General features: G+C 46.6%; 1 protein-coding gene across 2 annotated transcripts in view; it reads left to right on the forward strand.

The window, feature by feature from the left end:
- The window catches only part of LOC138566701 (calcineurin B homologous protein 2-like), a 170,972-nt gene that overhangs the window by 137,110 nt on the left and 10,723 nt on the right, over positions 1-23,139 (forward strand). For both annotated transcript variants that reach the window (XM_069644288.1, XM_069644287.1), the window contains 2 exons: positions 6,400-6,461; positions 14,605-14,727. In XM_069644288.1, coding sequence (XP_069500389.1) covers positions 6,400-6,461; positions 14,605-14,727 — 185 coding nt within the window. The remainder of the gene's footprint in view (positions 1-6,399; positions 6,462-14,604; positions 14,728-23,139) is intronic.

Consider the following 23,139-nt stretch of genomic DNA (forward strand, 5'->3'; position numbering starts at 1 on the left):
CAGTGTGCAGCGGTCATACTTCCCCTAGGTGGGGCCTGAATATTGGCTTGGTGCGCAGGGCGTAACCTTTGAGGTTAGCCCTGTGGAGCCTAAGGGGTCACTATGGCAGAGGTATTGGGCATCGCTACGCTATTGCAGCTGTCCTTGCTACAGTGGTACGGCCCTCTTGCTCTTTGGCAGTGTTGCCAGGTCCACTTATTATAAGCGAGTTTGGGCTTGGTTTAGCCAAACGTCGCTCATACATTTTCCAGGTTGCTTGTTGCGGTTTTTATCCGCTTATCTGTCCCTTGTGCGCTTATAGATCCTCATAATTGCTGACCATAACCACCGCCGCCCGCCCTGGTCATTCACAGGGTAATTACATGAAAGGAGAAACCTGAGAAAGCTCCTCTGGTCCTCAATCACTGTCACACACGCTCCGGCAAGTCCCCATTAGAGGAACGGACTCTGCAACGTATCCTCTCTCTTCACGTGACTTATGGGTCCTACTGCCTCGAGGATAGTCATACCCACCTCTTCACCAGTCTACTCATGGCTCAGAATCGGTAACGCTTCTCTCCAATCCAAGCCGAGCATGATATGATATGATATGGCATTTATAACGCGCCTATACACAGGTGTTTGCAAATGCTCCAATTGCCCTTTCCTGTTACAGCGCTCTTGGCAGGTGTTGAATAAAGAGCACTGCGGCTGCCTCCCAAGTCGTTCTTCCTCCAAAGCTCCAGAGCAGTTGGATGACCAGTTTACCTTTCCTTCAGTGGTCCAGAAGGGCGGATCTAGACCTGATGTAGCGTTGGAACGGATGTTAGAGGCAGGCCTTAGTAGTGCCAGAGTCTCGACATTTTATAAACTGCTTGGCCAGGACACCACAGTTACAGTACTAGGTTTACGATATATGGACAAGTGGGAAGCAGACTTAGGATACCCTATTGAAGGTGAGGTGTGGAATTATATTTAGTCGAGGGTTTACGCAGCATCTAGGGGCATAACCAATAAAGAATTTACTTTCAAACCGTGTTACAAATGGTATCTCCCTCCCACTAGGTTGTATAAGATGTTCCTGAGGTAATTGCCTGATTGCTGGCGGGGATGTGGTGAGACGGGAGATTTTTATCACATGTGGTGGTCTTGTCCAAGAGTACATAATTATTGGCAGGAGATATTCAAATTAGTCTCCCATCGGACCCATGGGCTGTATTACTCAGGGTGCAAATGAGTTGGTGTATCCACGTACAGGTTGCATGGATCGGTTGCTTACGCTTTTCCTATTGGCAGGATCACAGTGACAAAATGTTGGACATCTAGGAAATGGCCAGTGCTTTCCAAATGGGCAGTGTTGGCGCTCAAAGAATCATGGCCACGTTGAAGATCGATTGGATGTATATCTTAAGACTTGGCTACCACTGAATATGGTAATGATAACTCGATAACGGTGTATAAACCAAATTTGTTGCATAATTTCACACTGACGTAAGAGGAATTGCACTTTAGGAATTCATGGGTGGAATTGTGGGCTCTTGTGCGGGTGGGGTGATGGAATGTGTTTTTCTACTGCTAAATGATTTTGGGCTATTTGAGATGCTCTATATTTTAGTGCATCATCTTTATTTGAATATTGCTATGTACCATGGCCACACCTTTGTTTAATAAAAAATGTCTTTTAAAACAAATACCACAAGATGCAGGTTTTGATACCTTTTATTGGACTAACAGAAAGTATTATGCAGAGATTAAATGGTGCCTTAGATTTTGAAGTCCCAGAGGCTTCTTCATCAGATGGTGCAGAGTGAAAAGATTGGTGAAAGAAAAACCCACAGGACAATGCATTCTCAAAGTGAAGAAAAAAAGAGCCCTTTAAACTCCATTGGCTGAAGGAACAGTATTCCTGAAATGCAGGTCTGGAATTTGTGTCTTATTTAAAAGACCATAAAAGTTTCTGGAATGCCCTGGAAGAAGGGAACATTGTATAACGGATTGTAAACAGTCCACATGTCTAGTTTAAGAGTTGCATTTTAACAAAACACATTTTCTTCTCGTGTAACTGATGAATGTAACATATTTTCAAAGTTAGGCACTGGTAGTTTTAAGGTGGGCCCTGGTAATTCCCTACAAATTACTGATGTTATCTCAAAAGGCATATTGAACTGAAAGATTTAAAATTACATAGTTGGAAAACAGGATCATTATTGCATTTTCCTTACAGAGTCTAAAAAGCACTTTATGTTTATTTTTTACCGATCATTTCAAACCCATTGTTAAAATGGTTTCATCATGAGGTAATGATTCCCTGTAGAAATGCAGCGTTAAACTGCCCAGGCAGCTTCGATGAGGCAAAATATGTAAAATGGCCAATCTGCCTACCCCTACCTTTTCCAATGAGTCTCCGAATTCCCTAGATCTCCACTTCAGCCCCTTTCCCTTCTCCCTCCCCCTCCCCCAGAGAAAGAGTAATGAATGATAGTTGCTCTGCAAGTGGCCACAAGGAAAAAAGGTAGCCCAACACTCAGGAAACTCACATGCGCCCTGTGCAACAAGGTTTTCTGTAGACCGGGTACCTGAGGAAATAGCCCACTCTACCACCCTGGACTAATTAGTATAAATGTGCACTTTATTTCAAGTGTAGGGCTGATTGGTGGAGGGACCAGATGTAGGGTTATGAATGGAATGACAGGAATAGTCATCCAATCAGTAAACCAAAATACTACGTACACTTGCACAAATATAAATGCCCATCCTAGGCAGTAGTAATATTTTTGCCAAGTTGGTTTTACCAACTTTCAGCCCAAACTAAAAAGAACTAATGGTACTCTGGCCTTGGCTGCAAAGCATTAAAAAGAGGTGAGGCAGGGGCGGGACGTGTCCCTTTGTCTTTGGTGGGCAGATGGTTGTGTAGAGGAGCCCCACAGCGCTCACACCAAAAGAAATGCAACCCACTAGGGAAAAAAGCCCAGCACACTTCTTGCGAGAAGAACACAAAAATAAAGGTGTGCCAGCAAAGTGCTCTGCTGCCGTGGAAAGTTCGGGCTAAATCAGCACATGCATCACATGAAAAAGGCATGCATCGTCATCAGTGACGTAAGTTACATACGTTACAAATCCGAATGCCTGGTTGGAGAGACACTATACATAGGCTACCTGCTCCATGGGGGATGCCAGGCCATTGGACGCAGCCTCTTCTGTCCATCTTCTTCCACGTGGGATCCTTCTCGCACGACATCAGACACAAAGCTACAAGTAATTGCTTATTATAAAAAGAAAACTATACATTCTTTATCTCTAACCTAATGTGCTCCTGGTACTGCAGACAAGGGCTAAGAGGATACTTCAGGGTCATTGTAACTAACAAACCCTAACTCGATTCCAGATACGTCGTGCCCTTCCAAAGCTCTCCACCCTCTTTTTATGTTTGTTGTTTTGCCCCTCCCGGCACTTCGCAGCACAAATCACGTGACCCTTGGTGAAGGCAGCCTGTCCTTGCTTTCTGATCGATTGTGGGGGAGGTGGTCTAGCAGCTTTATGGTCAGTGGTCTGGAATTGACTAGTACCTTGGAATGCCGGGGTTCCTGGGATGGGGGATCTGGGTGCTATTAGAGCTAGGACAGGGAAGGTCGAAGGCTCGTGCCGTCCTTCTCATGGGTTCACTTTTCGTAGAGGGCTCTCAACTCCCTTGTGGCCTTGAAGGACCCATTCCTCTTGGGATACAAAATGCTGGCAACACAAGACAATGAAAGGTCTATGAATCTCTACAGCTCTGGCCTTTCTCACTGGTGTCCAGGATACAACCCATTTTCGCATGCATACACTTATTTCCATGTTTGTGGCCTAGGCTTGCAATCCTGGCTGCAGCGCATAGTTAGACTTTGATTTCAATATGGCTGCTATTTATCTAAGATGGCGTTTGATTCACAACATACTGCAAAGCAAAGCATGCGCTACTCTGCCTGCATTACAGATGCTAATACCTCCTCCCCTCTGTACCCTCCCTGAACCCCTGCCGTACACTTTCAGGTCTCTCACTCATCCGAAAGCGCATGGGGGTCTGGGAATCTGGGACAATCGTCCCCCTTTCCCAACAGTTGCATGAGGGTTAACAAACAAGACTGGCCTCGTTCACACACAAAAGAACAAAATAGATTGTATGTGTCTCATAAAATGTTCTTTGCTTGAATGATCATCTTCAAGCGATGGCAACAACTGATCCTGCACTCTCGCTTGTAGGAACAAGCCTTTTGACCGAGATAGGCACTAATGGTACACTTTAGGAGACAATAATGAACTAATGGCAAGGCTACATTATGTTATGTTATCCAAATGTATTGAGTGCAGCTATCACCAACAAGGGCATTATTGCACTGGGAACTGGAAAACCAGGGGCAGAAGAAACAGCAGGAATACCTAAAACAGAAACGTTTTTAACAGTTGACGAAAGGACAGATGCTTAAATGTTGCGAGCGTGAGGAAGCTTATTCCACAGCACAGCGGTTGAAACAGGAAAAGTGTGCCCCCCCACCCTTTATGGCCAAGTTAAACCACGGCACTGTGGGCTGGGTTATTCAACTGTAGCAGCAGTTCTACCTTCAGTCAGGAAACTTTAATCCAGTGTTTTAAGTAGGGCAAGACATCGAAGGGGGTGCTCTCCCTGAAACTTGAGGAGAATCATCTCCAGTTCCGGAAGCACCTCAAAACCTTTCTCTTTGCTTCTGCTTTTTCTCCTCCTCTCCCCTGCTGACTTTCTGACCGAAACTGAAACTGCACTGGTTACCTGGCCACCTTCTGATCTCGGGCCCAGGTCCCCTCCCCTGCCAATCGCACACCTGCACTCCCTTCCTGGTAACCCCTGCACTTGGGGACTGTTTCTGTATCCCTACAGTCCCACTACCAGCACTTGACACCTGTTGTCCACACTTACCTTTGCACTTGCCACCTGCTTGATGTACTTTTACTTAGTGTTATTTATTCTATTATGTACTGCACTGTCCCCTACCCTCCCCCCCACTTCCCCCTCCCATGCACTTGCGCGATCTGAATCACACCTGGCCTAGTAGGATTGTTGTGTCTTCCCTCTCTTCCCCCTCCCTTGCCGCACCTTGAGACACCCGTGTATAGGCGCGTCATAAATGCCATATCATATCATATCTAACAGGGGGACGTGGCCTAGGTATGAGCAAGAGAGAGCCGGTGGAAATTGCTTTGCTCACAAGGGCAGTGGAAATCAAGCAGGAGAGGCAGGCACGCTGCATACCTTTTGCTGTGCCCCCTTCACCTTTTGCTTCTTAATTACAGGCTCTCACCCCCACAGGCAGCCAGCTCCCTGCAGGGTTCGGAGTCTGTGATTAAGAAACAAAAGGAGTAGACGGATGCAGCAAAAGGTATGATAACATTGTATCATTTCTCCTTTTGTGTTTTTTCATTAGAGATGCCAACCCCCTCAGGCAGCCCTTCCATCCAATAGAGCCGCATGGTGCAAGAGTTGCCTGTGGGGGTTGGAGTGTCTTGGAGTTCTTAATTAAGAAATAAAAGAAGAGATGGCCGCACTGCTATTATATTTTTTGGTGCACCGGCTGCCCCTTTTTTTCTGCATCAGAAGTACCGATCCCAGGACGGCTGCCTGAGGGGGTTGGGCCTATAGGGCTAGTTGGAGGAGCCCAGCAGGACCCCGGCTTGACAGCAGTTTTTGGAGAGTGCCTGGGCTCCTCCCCAGCTAGCCGCGAGCCACTTAAAGCCCACCTTTAATCTGCATTAGCATCTGGAAAGTTACAGCATGTTTACTGCATGTCAGAAGTTCTGTTACCTAAAGATAGTAACGGGAACTGGATCAAATTATTACTTATCACTGGAACCCAATACAAAGTTCAGCTACTGGGTAGGCATTTAGAAGGAACTTCCACACTCTCCCGCCTAGTTGCTTGATTGCTTGCACAGAGGCCAATATTACATGGGTGTGCAGTGTTGGTCTCTTTAGAATGAATGCCTTTCGTGGAAGTCAATGCTTCAACGGGACTGGGTCAAAGGGGACCTGTTAGACCTCTTTCATTCCTCTCACGTACAACATGGGAGCTTCAGGGTAATGTGTCTACTTTCCTTTATTTCTCCATTACAAACTGCCTCCTCCTCACACCCCTCCCCTTCCTCCCTCCTCCCTCCCAATGCCTGTAGCCCATCCCTCTTAAAGGGGCCTCTCTCAATTTCTCGCCACAACAGTACCTCTAACTCGTAAAAGTAATGGGCCTTTGGGTCAAAGAGGGACAGACATGGGGTCTTACCTCACCTCCGAACCTACCGGATGTCAACCTTTTTTTGCAGAGGCCGATAACTCCAGAGAAAGGCCAATTGTTCAGTGGGGAATAAATGGATGTACTGCCTGTTCGGCTAAGGTTCTTTTCCTATGTTCCTTTCCAGTTGCCTTCCAGCTCTATGACCAGGACCGAGATGGGAAAATATCCAGACCCGAACTGATGGAGGTAATAAATGATATGAGGTAAGAGGGGGGTGCAATGAGTGAAGGGGAGGCCAGCAGAGATGGGTCCTCCATACCCGAAGGAGTGCAAGGATGGGCTCTGTGTACCTCTGAGAGGACAGTAAGGAATGGCAGGAAGTCATACCAGGGAAGTAGAAGTTGGAGAGCGGGCACAGCAGGGTTTGAGCCCAGCGTCCTGTAAAGTTCAGCATGCATGATTCTCTTGTTTTTCTAAAGAAATCTTTTAATTGCGACAAATAGAAACATTTGATTTGAATGAGTGTCCTCCTTATCAGTCATTTACATCAACTATTTTCTTAGTGCTGTGTACTAAGTGCTTCTTAGCGTCAGATTTCTCGACCCCTATATGGCCACTAGGTGGCTTATTTTCATCGTTCATATTCATTTGATTTTCGTCAGCTGTAATATTTTAATTTCTGACCTACTTTTTAGTTTCACTGATGATCAATAGGCACCATTGCTTCAGACATTTGTGGTTCACTTACTCATTTTTAGTGTGGGCTAGTAGGTGTCTCTTGCAACACCTATAAGCTAAAACTACTGCATTGGAGTACAGATAGGAGGGGGGACACAGAGTCTGTAGGTGCTGTTTTGCTATGTGCCCAACCATTGCCTGCCCATGGCCATGCTAATCCCTATGGCCATTCCCACCCATTCCTGCCTCTGCCCACCCAAAACATCTCTACGTGGGAACTCTTTGAACTTGCTTTAGTCAGGCATTACCATCAGGCTTAGCATTCAAAGTGCCTGCCAGTGTTTGTTCAAAGCAGTCTTCTGAGAGTTGATGACATAATTGGAGTTGTAAACAAGCTACTGTGACAAAAATGTTTTACCAGGCGTTCCTTCAGCCACTTGATTTGTAAGCACTCTGCATGTCCTTCACTGAAGTGCTGTTTAAAACAAGCATTGGGAAAGCCAACATGTTTAACTTGTGCATAAGTTTTAAGCTTTTGCCAGGCAATGCTATTAGATGCCCAGTTAGTCACACCATTTTTCAATGCCTACTAAAAATTGTGTTTTGATACCACTAAGGCTGTGCCTGGCAAGTGCCTTTCCCATGCCTACACAAAAGCCCAAACAGTTGGCATTGCCAATGCTTGTTTATATACCCTTTCATTCTCTAGCAAGAGAACCACATTAACAATTATATCTCATCTATGTTTTGATAGAAACGAATTGTCGTCCTCACAGGGCTCTATTTTGCTGTGTGTTATTCCCATCCTTCCCGTTAACCATTTCTATATGATCGTTTATTCCCAGCCTCATTTTAGGGATGTGCTTGACACATACATTTTGCTGTCCACTTGGAAGAAGATGTATGTAACACACGCATAACAAGTGCAAGACTCTGCTCGCCGCTTTTTACCTCCGTTGGTTCCCTCTTATGTTTGTGTTTTACTTCTTTCAACTCTCCAGTCCACTGCCTCCTCTTCTGTCTTCCTCGTCACAGTCTTTACTCTGTGTGGCGAGTCATCAGAGTATGGTCTGTGACAGGAAGGCCTGGACCTGGTGCAATGAATATCACTGGTAAGTCATCAGGCCATTACCTCCTCGTCCGGCTTCCTCGACACAGTCCTTACACTATTCCTCATTGGGAGTAGTGAAGATTACCGGTATGTAATCGGGCCATTGAGTTGTCCCTGGAGCTAATGTAGCATGTTACTTCCAGTACGAAATAAGAAACCTTTAAGGTCTCAAACCTCCTGAGTGTTATTTCAGGAGTGTTCCCAAAGTAATTATAAGATCCTTGTCTATTCTCAGGATCTTCTGATTATTTGACAGCTTGCCCTGTATTTGGAGACCTGGGTATCATGCATAGTGGTACGCCTTGTGGTTCTATACTGTATTCATCTGAGGAGATTCATGAATCATTCCGCTATGCGTTATAAACTACCAGCGGTTATTTGAAACAATGTCTCTCAGAAGAACGAAAATCACAATAAATAGTGGCATGACCAGGTTTAAATGTGGTTCCTCAAGTCTGTTATTCCTCCAACCTTTTAGTTACTACACACAGCTGCATTTTCAAGTGCATGGATGGATAGCCGTGCCTGCGGCCGATGCCCACCGAAGTGGTGCGTTTATACATACCGTAAACTCACATGGAGCTTATCTTTGATGTTGCTGTGTCATCCGATCGTCTGTGGGGAAGACAAAGCCAGCTGCCTTTAGAGACTTTTCTAGGCACTATGGACAGGCTACACTCCAGTCTACCAAGTGCACTAACTGGCTGTCCTAGAGCATCTTTTCAGTGGGACAGACAGGCTACCATAGAAACTAGGATAATGGGATTCTCTAAGATCAATATATGGGTTACCTTTATAGTCTTACTACATATCTTCCACATTTTGTAAACGCTAACCAGAGTATACTAAGTATGATATCAAAGATACCTGCACATAACCACTGTGCGTTACAACGGCTAACCTAAGCAGTTATAAGTGCAATGGAGGGTTATCAACATATATCTTTGAGCGTCATAGGTGGGCTAAACATTAGGCACAAATGCTTTAAGTGTAACACACGGGTTAATCTGCATGTGCTTTCTTCAAGTTGTGATGCCAGGCTACCCACATACAACCCCATGGCTGTCCTTACAGGCATTGTAAGTGTATAAGCAGGTTAATATCAAGAAACTGTCAGGTATATTACCAAGGACCTGCATATCTAGGTACAACCCCATGGATGTCCTTACAGGTATTGTTAGCGTGTAAACTGGCTAATAACAAAAAACTGTCAGGTCCAGTACCAATACCCCGGAGCAGTGGCGAGCTAACCTAACAGATCTTTAAGCACAGAAGGGGCAATCCTAATACATCTCCTTTGTGAAATTAACAGACTGTCCTCAAAGGACTCCAGGCGCATTGGGCCAGGTCTCCCTATGATCTTCAGAGTGCTGGGGACAGCATCATAAAACATCTGCATAAATGGATAGGCGAGTGAGAGAGTGCTACCCCATTCCTACCCCCTTTAAGTCCATCAAGTGTGCCACATTTCCCAACCCCCATGGTCCATCTAAGTGCAACACCTTTACTACCCCCAACTATCCATCTCAGTGTGTCACATTTCCTGCCCCCAAAATCCATCTAGGTGTAACACATTTCCTACCCCCAATAATCCAGCTAATGGAACATTCACAGTGCTTTTTGGCAATCGCCTTAGCTATTTGACATGAGAAGGGCTACCAGTATGAGTCCTCTAGGTGTGCAGCTGAGGCGGGTCTAAGGACTGAACCCCAGTGCATATTTCATGTCCTGATCAGCTGTCCTGAAATTTTGATGGGTAACATACAAGCTACCATCAGACTGTCAGGTGTTGTATACCAGTAGCCTGAGCGCACCAGTCTGAGCAAAGGAGGCCCGGGGGATGATGTGTGATCGTGTGCAAAGAGTGTTCTGGGCTTCAGTTAGCCGGGCGGGGCACCGCGACAACAGCCCGCATCCGCCTGTGGGTTTGTGTATAAGAGGTTGTTGGTGATTGATGTGTGTAAAGCAGGCCGCCGAGACAACAGCCAGCATCTGCTGCAAATGTGACTTGTTGGTATTTCGATGATAGTAAGGATGGTGCTTGTGAACGAGGCCATGGTGAAGAGAATGAGGTGGGAAAGAGGATTTCAGGTTATAGTAGGGAACAGCCAAGTTTTGAAAGCCTTTCTGAAATAGAGGTGGTTATCAACACGGCGGATGTGGAGAGGAAGCGAGTTCCAGATAGCAGGGGCTTGGATGGAGAAAGAGGATCCTCCCAATCTGGTGGAGTTGAAATGAAGAATAACAAGTAGAGGAGCAGAGCCAGATCTGAGTTTCCTGGTGGGTTGATAGCGTATGGGTTTATCCTGGAGTAATTCAGGTTCAGTGTTGTGGAGGGCACGGTGAGTGATGCACATGGCTTTAAAGGTTTTCCGTCGACTTATCGAGAGCCCGTGTAGGACTCTGAATACATTCTCTAGGTGAGAGGCCAATCAGGAGACGGGCAGCAGCATTTTGTATTCTTTGAAGTTTCCTGAGCTGGAATGCTGGGGAGCCTAGAATAAGACAGTGTGCATAATCTATGTGGGAGAGGATGATGGTAAGGATAGCAGAGATTTGGTGTGGGTAGGAGAGGTACAGGAAGATTTGCCTGAGGATGCGTATGGTGGAAGAAGGTGGTTCTGGAAACGGAGTTGGTGTGTTGGGAGAGGGATAGAGTCCAAAGCTCATCTGAGGTTTTGTACAAAAGTGGATGTTTTCCAGGGGGAGGGGTGCTAGGGAGAATGGCCAGAGTATTGGTTGGGGAAGGAGAGCGGTTTTGCTGCATACTAGGATTTCTGTTTTGCCAGGGTTGAGGAGGAGGTGGTTCATTGTCATCCAGTGGTCGGTATCTGTAAGGCAGGAGGAGAGGGCCGGGCAGGCAGAGGCTGTCGATTTTGGGATCTGGAGGATGATCTGGGTGTTGTCTACGAAGTTGTAACAGATGAGAAAATTAAATGAGATTGGATAAGTGCAGGGAGAGGGCTAAGGTAGATATTGAAGGGGAAGGGAGACAGAGATGCTCCCTGCGAAACCCCTGTCAGCACTGGGCGAGAGAGGGAGGAGAAAGGGAGGAGGAACATGATTTGCGAGTGATTTTGAGACAAAGGAGGAGATCCATGTTCGAGCGGAGTCCCCGATTGCTAAGGAGTGTAGCCTGTCTGAGTATGTTGTGGTCAATGGTATCAAAGGCAGCAGATAGGTCGAGAAGGATGAGCGCTGCACAGCACTGCACATCCTTCCGCATCCGCTGTTCTTTTTAAATTATCCCAAACGACACAAGGGAGGACTTGGTTCCTCTGAGAGGTCTGAAGCCTGTTTGGGTTAGATGTGTGACAACCAAGGGGTGATATAAATTTGTGGAACTGTCAATGGAACGTGGGAGCGATGAAGTATCTAGGGGTCCATCTGGTTCGCGATTTAAAAAGAATGATGGAATTTGATGTAACAGAAATTATTGAGGAGCTCCAGAAAGATGTATCAAAATGGGACCGGTTAATATTGGGACTCTGGGCAAGGATCAATGCCATTAAAATGTTTTTTTTGCCTAAGTTTCTCTACATTATTCAATCAATACCATTAAGGTTTACAAAGAGGATCATTGGCCGTATTGATAAAGTCTTTCAAAGGTTTCTTTGGGGTGAAGGCAAGAGACCCAGGATCCCAAGGTATGTCATGGTGCAGGCTGTGTGGGAGGGGGGCTTTGGATACCCGAATCTGGAAAATTATTGTAGGGGGTTTATACTGAAGGAATCAATGGTATATTTTGATGGGGGGGATAATGATGTGCCTCTGTGGAAGATTATAGAAAGGGAAACATTCTCGCCGTAGGCTTTACAAGATGTATATACGATGGGAAAGATACCAGATTCAACTGCTAGATTACCTACTACAGGAATTACAGGAGAGACTCTGAGAACTTTCATGACCGCCAGGGGGAAAATATTTGGATCCACTATGACGCATCACTGTGGCACAATATGGGATTGCAGATTGATAATAAGACTTTGTGCTGGCGACACTGGGTTAAAAAGGGTATTTTGAGGATACGTGATGTGTGGAAGGATGGTCAGATGATTCCTTTTGAGCAGCTCCGAGGAACCTTTGGATTGGGGGAAGAGAGCAAAGGCGTTACATGGACTTAAAGTGCCTTCCAACTGAAAGACAGGGGATGTTGGATGACCCCATGAAAGAGAGACCAATGGTCTGTAATGTTATTCAATCCTCTCCGTGTATGGTATCAACATACCTGAAACTGATGCCGATGGATAGTTCTTATGTGAGTGCTTGGGAGAAACTGTGTCATGCTTGGGTAAGGGAGTTGGTCAAAGATATATCTGTAAAGGAGTGGGATACCTAAATGAAAGTTGGCATGCAATCAAAGATGGATTTGGGCCTACGATATGTGCGGCAAAGGATTCTGTGGCGACTATACTGCACCCCAGTGACGATGGCTAGTTTAGGCTTATTGAATGATTGCAAGTGTTTGGGCTGTGGTTATAACAGGGGTACCTTATTGCACATGCTGTGGGCGTGTCCAAGGGTGATTGACGTCTGGAATGATGTTCTGAGTAGATTGGATTTAATACTGGGGTATACACTACCGAGAACGCCTTATTCGACAATTCTCTTGTGAAATAAGGAGAGAGGTGTGGTAGCTTGGGAGTATACTGAATGTATTAATAGAGTGCTTGTGGTGGCGGCAAGGCAAATCTTAAGGGTATGGAAATAGAGGAAGAAACCGGAAGTGGAAGGATGGCTGTTGGATTTGCGTAGATTATCTGGTTATGAGAAAGTTATGATTGAGAAACAGAAGCGTGAGGAATGTTACTCTGAGATTTGGGGATTATTTGATGAGTTGTATGGTTAGTGCAGGTTTTATCAAGCGAATAGATGGATGTGGCATGACAGGAGAAAAGTTCATTAAGATATACTGCCACTTGTTGTTTGTGTCTGTCTGTGATGTCTTGTCTGATCTTGTAACATGCGATGGATAGTTACAATAGGCTAGAGGATCTGTACAGTAGGTTAAGATAAGCATTACACTACTGTTAATATCATAATTGGACTGTTAGATATTGTACATATGGTATATTTTAAATGTTCACCTCTGATGTTATGAAAATGTTCATAGTGTTTTGTCGTTTGACATGTGTTTATATGATAAATAAAGTGATTTTAAAAAAAAGTGATCTTGATTTCACATCTCCTCTGATTGGCCTATAGGAGATAAGCCGCACAGACCAACAGTAATGGGGCATACCAAACTTTTATTTTATTTTATTTTTTAAAGCGCCAAACTAGCTCGAGAGCATAAGAGAGGTGTACAAGGTGTGGGTTGCCAGCGCTTGGGTTGACATCTTTTAACAGTAGTGCAATGCTGTGAGTTGCTGTCTGTGCATTGGGATTAGTCCTTGGTGAAGTGTTGTTGAAAAAGACACGTTTTGAGAGATTTGCAAAACTGGCGAATTGCGGGGGCATTCCGAGCTGATAACGGGATTCAGTTCCAGAGGGTGGGTGCATGTCAAGAGAAGGATTGTGATTCCAGCTCGACTGTCGATTTTCTGTGCGATGAGTGTGCGCCACCAGATTTGTGGAGCTTAGGGGCCCGGTACGCTGGTGTGCTACTCGATTGCTTTGGAGATTATACATGCAGCCTTGATCAGTATCCTTGCTTTGAGAGGAAGCCCATGTAGTTCATGTAGGATGGGGTCGATTTTATCGAATTTCCACGTATCCGTAATAAGACGTGTTGCAGCGTGGTGGACTGCTTTTAGGGGAACAAAGTGAGTGGCTGGGATCCCTAACAGGAGGGCATTTCCCCCATCGATGTGTGAGTCCATAAGCATCTGCAGTACAGTCTGGAAGTTCGATACCATGAGTGGGCTATGAAGTTGAACAAGAATAAGTTCCTGTGCATAATGCATGGTGCAGCAAGGAACAATGTGGGTGGATCCTCTATATACCTGTAAGAAGGCAATGAGGCTGTGTCTCTGTGCATCCAGTAGCTGGCAGAAGGGACCAGCAGGCATTTACCCCTGTGTACTGAGGGAGAGAGAATGGATGGCTCTCTGAGTACCTATGGCAAATCAGCAGGAAATATGCAGAGCAAGCTGTCTGCCTCCTGGGTAGAAAGGAGGGGGTCTCAAAGGCATAATATCTATGCGTAAGAAATAAAGCTAGAGGGAGTCAGAGAGAGAAAAGGAAGGCTGCGTGACTTGAGAGAGGAGGGAGTGTACGATATTGAGACAGAGAAAAGAAAATGGGAGACACAGAGAGGAAAACAGCGTGAGGGGAGATAAACAGAGTTAGAAATGAGAAACAAGGCTATATGGTCAGCTTGAGCACAGACAAACTAGAAGGGATACCTACAGCAGAGGGGAGAGATAAGTGTGAAAACTAGGCAGAGAGATAGAGTGTATGTTTTTGAAATAAAGACCAGAACAATATAATGTCTGTGAGTAACAATGGTCAAGGAAATTCTTGTGTGCTGCATGAAAGTGTCATCTGGATTCTGAGTGTACACTGAGGTAGTATGTGGAGGGTGGCATGAGGGCGCAGGGGGTTTTAATGGGATTGGTATGCAGGATGATAAACCAACATTATGTCTACACTTTCCAGGTGCTCCGGATGATGGTGGGTGTACAGGTGACAAACGAGCAACTGGAGAGCATCACTGACCGGACTATTCAAGAGGCCGATCTGGATGGGGACAACGCCATATCCTTCCAGGAATTTAAGCAGGTTTGGAAAGGAGCCCCATATATGATGATAATGTGATGGTCTGAGTGAGAAACACCACAGGTTTCCTGGAGTATGTGTGAAGCTTTGGAAGTAATGCCAGCACCTTTCATAAGACTGTGATCTTACAGGAAACTATAGGGTCAATAATAACAACACCCATCATGAGTGTGTGGCCATCTCGGAGTAGTAGTACCTTTGGTATGCAGTGATTATAACGAATCACAAAATAACTAATCCAATTACAGCGAATCGAAAATAACGAATTCCAAAAAAACGAAATTGGGAAAAAGCTACAAAGAAAAGGGATTAGGAGTGGGAATAGTGGTTTTGGGGGTTGGGGAAAAGTATTAAGAACAAAACAAAGTAGGGTTGGGGGAACCCCCAAAAACAAAAAAAAAAGGGATTCATTATTTTGGGATTCGTTATTATAGTATTAGTTGCAATGGGAATAGTTATTTTGGATTCGATAAAATCACATGTAACCCCTTAGGTAGTATTTGATGATCTGGGCAATAAAATCCCCACCTTCTGTGAGTGAGTGTGTGTGAAGATCTGGGTGGTAGTACCACGTAGTTGAATCAGAAGGTAAGGGTTAAGAAAGTACCACTTTCCTCAGGTGCGTTATAGTGTGAATTGTAATACAGCAACACCACCTTTAGCAGTATTTAAAAGTGTGTGCAGTAGTAACACAACCCATACGTATTTAAAAGTGTGCTGCCATAGTTTAAACAACTAACAGCAGTATATTATGGTCTGGAGAGCCATGTATTCAATCTCCACTCAAATAAGTTGTGAAAACCGATGGGTTTTTATGGCCAGATTCCAGGTGGATGTGGACGGTCTGTGGAAATACCAACACCTGTCACTAGTTTGTGATCGTCTGGGGATATTTCCACCTTATTCAATGAATATGCAATGGTGTGAGAGGGGGTATCACCACTTCTAATGGGTATGTCAATGTCCGGATGTCTTAGACTTCTATTGATGAACATACATCAAACAAACCAGGCCACAAATGTGTGACATGTCTATGGGCCTATGTTATGAGACATCTGAACCTTTCCCAAAGTAAGAGCCATTAGTAGTATCATATCCATAAACTCGCAGATGAAAGGGGAGTAGGACCGTATATGTAATCAAAGAGAAGTCACTACTTATAATAAACCAACACATGTGAGTATAGACTCCCAAAAGAAACCTCTTCCAATGTTCATTCCTCCTGGAAATTCGCAATGGAGAGTCAGGAGTCTATCAATGGCACGAAGTTGAGTGTTGGGAGCGGTGCTCCTCTATTTTCTTTTAAAGCTTTTACTGTTCCTATACCTTTTTTTTTTAATTTAGTTTTTATTGGCATTTTCATGTTCAAAACCAAACATATAACAACAAACCCCAACACTCCCCCTCCCCTACCCTCCTCCCCAACCCCAGGTATGAGAGTAGTCCAGTGCTGCAGCGCTTGCCCAGCGATTTAAGATTAGGCAGATCTCTTATTGCCTCCCTTACCTCATCCTCTGTGATATCCTTTTCCAAAGCCTCCATCTCTTCCTGCGTTATGCAGGATAAGTGAACCCTATCTAAGTAATTTAGTTGATTCCACCTGCGCCGGGGCTTCAGACGAGTACGGGGCGGAGTAGAATCGAGAGAATTCCCTCAAGATGTCTTCATTATTGGTGGATGTGTTCCCACCCCCCGCCTTAACCTTTATTGTTGTCTTCCCTGCCAGATACTTTCTAAGCATTCTCGAGAGCAGCCAGTCGGCCTTATTGGCTTTGTTATAATATTTCTGCTGGAGATACAGCAGACTCCACTCCGCTGCCCGAGTCTGAATCAAGTCTAGCTGGCCACGCACCACCCTATACTCCCTTTTGGTAGCCTGAGGGGGATAGCCATTATCCCCCTTAGTGATTCCTCTAGCTGCGCCTCCTCCAATCTCAACTCCCTGTACCTTCTCGGCTTCATCCCTATAATTGACTCTCGCAGGGTAGCCTTAAAGGCGTCCCACCTGACTTGCGGCGATGTGTCCCCTTCAGGATTCTCAACAAAGAAGCATACTATTTCCTCCTCAATCTCTCAGACCAGTACTGGGTCTTTCAATAGGGAGATAGAATAGCGCCATTTCCACAACCCCATGGATCCGCCCCTCGCCTTCAAGGATATGATCAGGGGGGTGTGATCCGAGAATGTTGTAGAGCCCATCGAGATGTCCAGCACCCTCCCCAGAAGATTGACTGATAGCCAGATGTAATCTATTCTCGAATGGGACCGATGAACTTGAGAGTAAAAGGTGTACCCCCCAGCTTCTCCCCGTACCTCCCACCACGCGTCAACTAGGGCTAGGTTGGTGATTTTCTCCCCCTCCCGCCGATCTATCTTTCCATGGGTCCCATGCGATGTTGAAATCGCCAGTAAGAATAATAGGGGACTTGGCAACTTCTCCAGTTTTCCCAAGGTCTCTTGAAGGAAGCTATCTTGTGCAGTGTTAGGGGCATATAACGTTGCCTTCAACGCTTGGGGGAGATCTTGATCGAAGGTGTTCTCTGGAAGGGCCTTGATACGAATGTTCGAGCGCCTAGACCTGTTTTTCAGATCCTCCACCTGGAGCTCCAGATTATGCGTGGCAGTCGCCAGCGTATCCAGGAGAGTGTCGGCCTTCCTTGCGTCCTCGACGATGTCCTGGATCGCCCTCTCATTTGTGTCCACTCTTTCCTCTATCTTGCTAATGTCCCTTTTGATCTCCTGGAGGCCTTCCGCCAGGTCTTCCCTAAGGGTGTCCATTTGCTTTTGCCCCGCAGTGGTGATCTACTCCGGGTGACCGGTTTTTCCAAAGTGTTCCTGTCTGCCGGAGGGTCCCTTGAGGGCCACTCGCTGGGGCATGCTGGCTGGAAGTCCTCAATGTCCCTGGCCCATATCTTAGTGAGAGCATTCTCCTGCGGTCTCCTCAGGGGTCTTTGAAGGGCTTGGGGGTCCTTGGCTTTATTCTTAGACATGATGCCGGATGCTCAGGGTGCTGTGGTCAAAGACTGGAGATCCGGGTTCCCCGCAGTCCCGGATAGGTATGAGTGAGCACCAATATGAGGAGGGGCCCTTTGCAGGTGCTGATAGTCGTAGCAGCCCTCTGCGCGCCGCCGCAACCCTCCAAGCCCTGGCGGGGCCCGGCAATATGGAGATCTGCTGAGTATGCTAAAACGCTGAGGTTATGTGGGGTGCCAGGAGTGCCCAGGAAGAAGAGAGGGGACTGCAATCCTACCCCTTCAATTTAAAGGCTGTAGCGTCTCCTGTGCCAACAAGTGCGTCCACGAAGAGAGGGGGGTCCGTGAGAAGGGGGGGCCACAGGTTGCCTTCCCTGTCACCCCCTCACCTCCTCTATATAAGTTACTAAAGACCGGTCCAGCCGGTGCCAGAAGGTTCCAGTCCGGTGGCTGAGTGAACAGTGGGGCGGGGGCTCACAGCCTCAGATGCAGAGGCCTCCGTGGATGGCAGTGAAGATGAGACCGGGGGCCGCAGGGCCTGCGCTCCCCCCCACCAGAGCACAGGCCGTATCTTGTATTGATGCTCCCTGGGGGGCGCCCGATGGCGTCCCCAGGTCCGTCGCTGCACTCCGCTCCGGCTCTGCACACTCACGGCCGCAGGTGTTGTCTCGGAGGGGGCGACCCCCCGTGGGCCCTACCACTCTCCTCCGGGGCCTCTAAAGGGCGCCCCCTCCAATGCCTGCTGCTCCGCCTCCCGCTGGCATGGGCATGCTAACTGCAGGCCAGATCCCAGGCCCTGCTCCTCTCCTCCTGTGATGACGTCCGAGCGCGGCACCAGGCCCCTCCGCTGCGCAGAATGACAGAGAGCCATGGAGGTGGAGAGGAGACACTCGATGCAGCGTCAGCTGGGCCCCTCCAGAGGTGCGCTGCTCCTCCGTGACTGATTGCGGTCCGGCAACTGCCTGCTGTTCTGGTGCCCCGCGTCCAAGGAGGGCACCGGTCGCGGGTCCACGGGTCCTGCTGGGTCGGCCCTCGTCGGGCCGCTGCTCTCCACCGCCTGCTCCCAAAAGTGCCACGGGGGCAGGCATGACCAGATCCCGCTCCTCTGCCTGCGCGGGTCATCCACCGCCGTTTACCATCGCCTGGGGTGGGCTGCGCCGGTCAGATAAGCCAAAAACAGGATCTCGGGGGCAGGAGCTCGGTGGTCCCGGTGTTCACAGCATCGCGGCCATCTTGGAATGCCCCACATTTTTTTTTAAACGTTCCAGAATGGTTTAGTTTGAAAATAAAAGTGTAGGAAGAAGTTTAAACTTGTACTTCAGTGCACTGCACTGAATATTCCCCTCAAACAACAGGCGTGTTTGTTTGGGGGGTTGTATTGTGTGTGGCGATGGGGTTTGTGGGGAGCATGGTCAGGCCAGAAGGGAACATAGTCCCACTACTTCATTTCGCACACTTCGCCCACTGCCTGCAACAAAAAAGACAGTATATAGGAAAGGAGACATAAAGGATGAGATCATTCTCACCACTGTGCCATTAATGGACCCCCGACTGTCGTGCATTACTACGAATGCTAATGGCTTGAGCTGGAGGCTTCGCTAATGTGCGTTTAAGTCTATTCAAGAACCGGCGTGCAAGCATGCACTACAGGCTTACAGCACTTGTGAAAAAGCGCTCAAAGCCCCAGACAGCTGCGCAAAGAATGTCTCCTACGTGGCAAGCCATGGCACAGCTGAAAACATGGGCCGCTGTAAACACAGCTGGAGGAGATCAATAGACCAGACATAATCACACAATTACACAAAAAATGGCTTATTTCAGGACTGTTACACTGCTGGGGCAAAATGGCAAATGTAGACGGCATGAAGCCCAACTTAAAGTGTCAGGAAACTCTGGTATTCTCTCACCAAAATGCAGGGGTAACCAAAAGATCCAAAAGCCTCTCGGGATTTGGGTAGGGCCAGGGTCCCCTTAACAAGATGTGGAACACGGTGCATGAAAAGAAAGTCTCTTGTAGCAAAGTCTCTGCAGTTTTAATGGTCAGACCCAACTCTGGTTCAAAGGTTTCCTTTACGTTGCTCCCTTAACTTGCACGCAGTAGAAGTGTGTCCCGAACCCCTCTTATTCCTCATGGAGCTGGTTTGTCGCATTAGAGGGACCTCAGTTCCAAGGGGAGTTGTGCTGCATTGGTCGCTTCCGGCAAGTCCTTTGGCAGATATTTGGGACTGCCCCTGCAAGGGAACGAAGATGTGCAGAAGGGTGAGGCCAACTACTTTATCCAGAAGGCTTTACCAGCACATCTCTGTGGCTCACTCCCTATGCCTTTTTCCCTCGCAGACCCCTTTTCCCTGATGTTTCCTGTGGCATCGTCCACCACTTAAGTCTCTCTTCTTCTGATCTCAGTGTTCCAATAGTCTATCTCCCAAATCAATCTCTCTGTCTCTCTCTCTGTCTCTCTCTCTCTCTCTTTCCTTAACACCTCTGATCACTTTCAGCTTCATCCCCTTCCCCTCTGATTTTTCTTCATTCTACTGTTCTCCTTTGAGCGCCCCTCCCTCACCAAAGTGCCTCTTTCATGTCTGGCTCCCCTGCGCCCCACCCACCATCCAGCCAACAGCTCTCTCAGCCCCTTCCCCCTCTTGCAACTCTGGGCCCCACCCATGCTGCAAGAAACAGGTCTTTGCCTCTTCACCTTCTTCCCTCCTTTGGGTGCCTGTCTACTGATTCCGTTTCTATTGTTGTTCTCTTAACTCCTCTATGACCTTCACCCCCATTGCACCTGTCTCTTCACAGTCAATTATGTATACTATTGCCCGCTCCTTCACCTTTTCACCGTTTTGGGCATCGGTCTTTTTCCCTACTGCCACCTCATGATGTTTGCAATTCTTCTATGGCTGTTATACACAAGTCTCGCTTCTGACGTTCACTGATGTCCACTTTTCCCCCTCCTCCTTATCAGCCGAACTAATGTCCTCCTGATCACCTTTACAGACGTCCTCCTGTCTGACCAGGGGTGGAGTGGCCTACAGGGAAATCTGGAGATTTCCTGGTAGGCCTCTGCACCTGGATGTATGCGATTTCACCGAATCTACTTCACCTAAAGGTGAAATCTCCAAATGTTTTTTTTCTTTTAATTTTTTTTATTATGTGGGGGGTGGGGTGAGATCCCCTGCCCCCCTTCCCCTCACTTTATCCTTACCCCACCACATCTATGTTTTAAAATGTATCCACTTGCCCAACCAAACTCGAAGACATCACATTAGATGAAAACGGATTTGATGAAATACAGTGATAGGTCTACACCCTGAGCCTCTTTTGTGTTTAATTTCCATATTTTCTTATAGGAAATGGGTTGGCCTCTTTTGGTTCCCCATCCACCCCTGTGTCTGACTAAATCAACATCCTCCGGATGTTTAACCGCTTGTGCTTTTGCAATCTCACCTTCGTCCACAACCTGCACTGATGTTCCCTTGTATCCTATTCCTGATCCTTCTTTGAACCCCCCTCCAGTTACTGATGTTCGCTTCCTTTGGCCCCCTCTCCTCTGTTCCAGGCCTTCTGCTTTCACTCTTCCTTTCAACTCATGGGTTCCTGCTCCTGTCTACATTCCATTCACTCCTTCCTATAGCCTTCCTCAAACCTAATTCTGTCTCCTGTATCCATTCTATAACTTCTTCCCCAAGCACCTATACCTATACCGACAGGTCGAGGCTGTGTGCTTTTATAGTACTGTTTTCCCATTAACTTAAGTTCTAATACATTGCTGATATCACCGTCGTGGGTTTATGCGTGCACATGTCTTCTGTATGGTCCTCGACCCCCTAATTATGAGTCTAAATAGTATGAGATTGTCAGTAGGTGGCAGTAGAGGATAAGACCAAATAAACGGTAATTCAATTAAATGCAATGCTATGTCAAAACATGTGTCCCTTCTAAAAAGCAGGTCAAAGAAAAAGAAAGAAAACGCAGAAGAGCAATACTTACCGAAATATGCATATATATGTATAAATCATTCCAAAAATGGAAGGCAAACTTAAAAGAAATCAGAGGCGCACAGCCAATTAGAGGCTGCAGTGTATCAAGAGTTTCTCCTCTCATTGAAAAAATAAATATAATTAAGTTGTTTAAACCTTTTTATAGCAACTTGACATGAAGACCATGACATTTTATATACATATATAATAGGGTGGCGATACCCCCCCTATAGATAAAGGTGATAGCCATAGGAAATCCGAAAATTCTATTGGCAATAACCTTTGCCTTGCAGGACGGATATGGCTGATATTTTCCAAACACGCATTTTCAGCCTACACCCATAAAGAAAAAGTCGCAATTTGGTAAAGCCTAAGCGCAAAAACTGCTGAGCGGATTTTGACCAAATAATAAACAACATTAAGTGTTGACTTAATTTCCACAACAGATTTGGGGTTATTCTGTCCAGGAGATTTGAAAATATTGAACGGGGAAGGAGGTTACCCTGCTCCCAAACCAATTGCTATATCGCCCATGGTGCCTTGCAGCAGAGAGGCTTTTCAAAAATGAAAACCCACACTTTTTTTGCTCAATGTGAGCGATGACTGCAGTAAAACCTGGGCAATACAAAAACAAATGCTGTTCAAAAAAGCTATTTGCAGGAGGAAAAGGAGGAAATTGCATCAGGGTAGAGGTGGGGAGATGGAAGGAGGATACCATGAGTAATTGGAGAGTTAGAGGTTGTCAGTTAAGAGTTCGAACGTTTTCTGATTATCAGGGTACTACCGAGGGTTCCACGTGTTAATATCCCCGCAAAATATCGCCATATTTTTGCGGCAATATTGAGCCATGGACCCTGCGGGGGACACCCCCGCAACCCCTGCCTTACTTTTAAATGTGCGGGGGACACCCCCGCAACCCTCGCTCCCACAAATTATCCCCCCCAAATATCGCCTATGGCGAGACAAACGACCATATGTACGGCGATATTTTTGGTGGTGATAATATGTAGGGATACCCTACCGAGGGAATCTCGGTCACATAGATACTTATCCAAACTGCATGTGTAATGTGCTCACACACACATAGTCCTTGCACTCTCTCCCTAGGAATGAGTTTCATCCCCAGTCCCACTAGTGCATTCACCCTAGGATTGGGGCTCCACGTTGAGGCAGCATAAACCTGGGCGTGCGTGCGGGGCCCCTTGTAACATATAGTGCATTGTGTATATCCCAAAAAAGAAATGTTTGCTACCCCGTATCCTCCCAGAGCTGTATCTGCCCAATACAACTTCCATTCACCAAAAGCATCTCTCAAAATATTGATCACTACGATCATGTATTTACAACAGGAGTCAGCAATAGCCTTTTTTCAAGTACCATTGAAGGTTACAACACAACATGGTCTTTCCTGTTCAAACCCACCATGGGATCTTGCACCATCAGCACAAAATCTTTAATATCCTCACCGT

This window comes from Ambystoma mexicanum, chromosome 2p (genome assembly GCF_040938575.1).
Source record: "Ambystoma mexicanum isolate Mex_15411 chromosome 2p, UKY_AmexF1_1, whole genome shotgun sequence".
Taxonomy (NCBI): Eukaryota; Metazoa; Chordata; class Amphibia; order Caudata; family Ambystomatidae; genus Ambystoma; species Ambystoma mexicanum.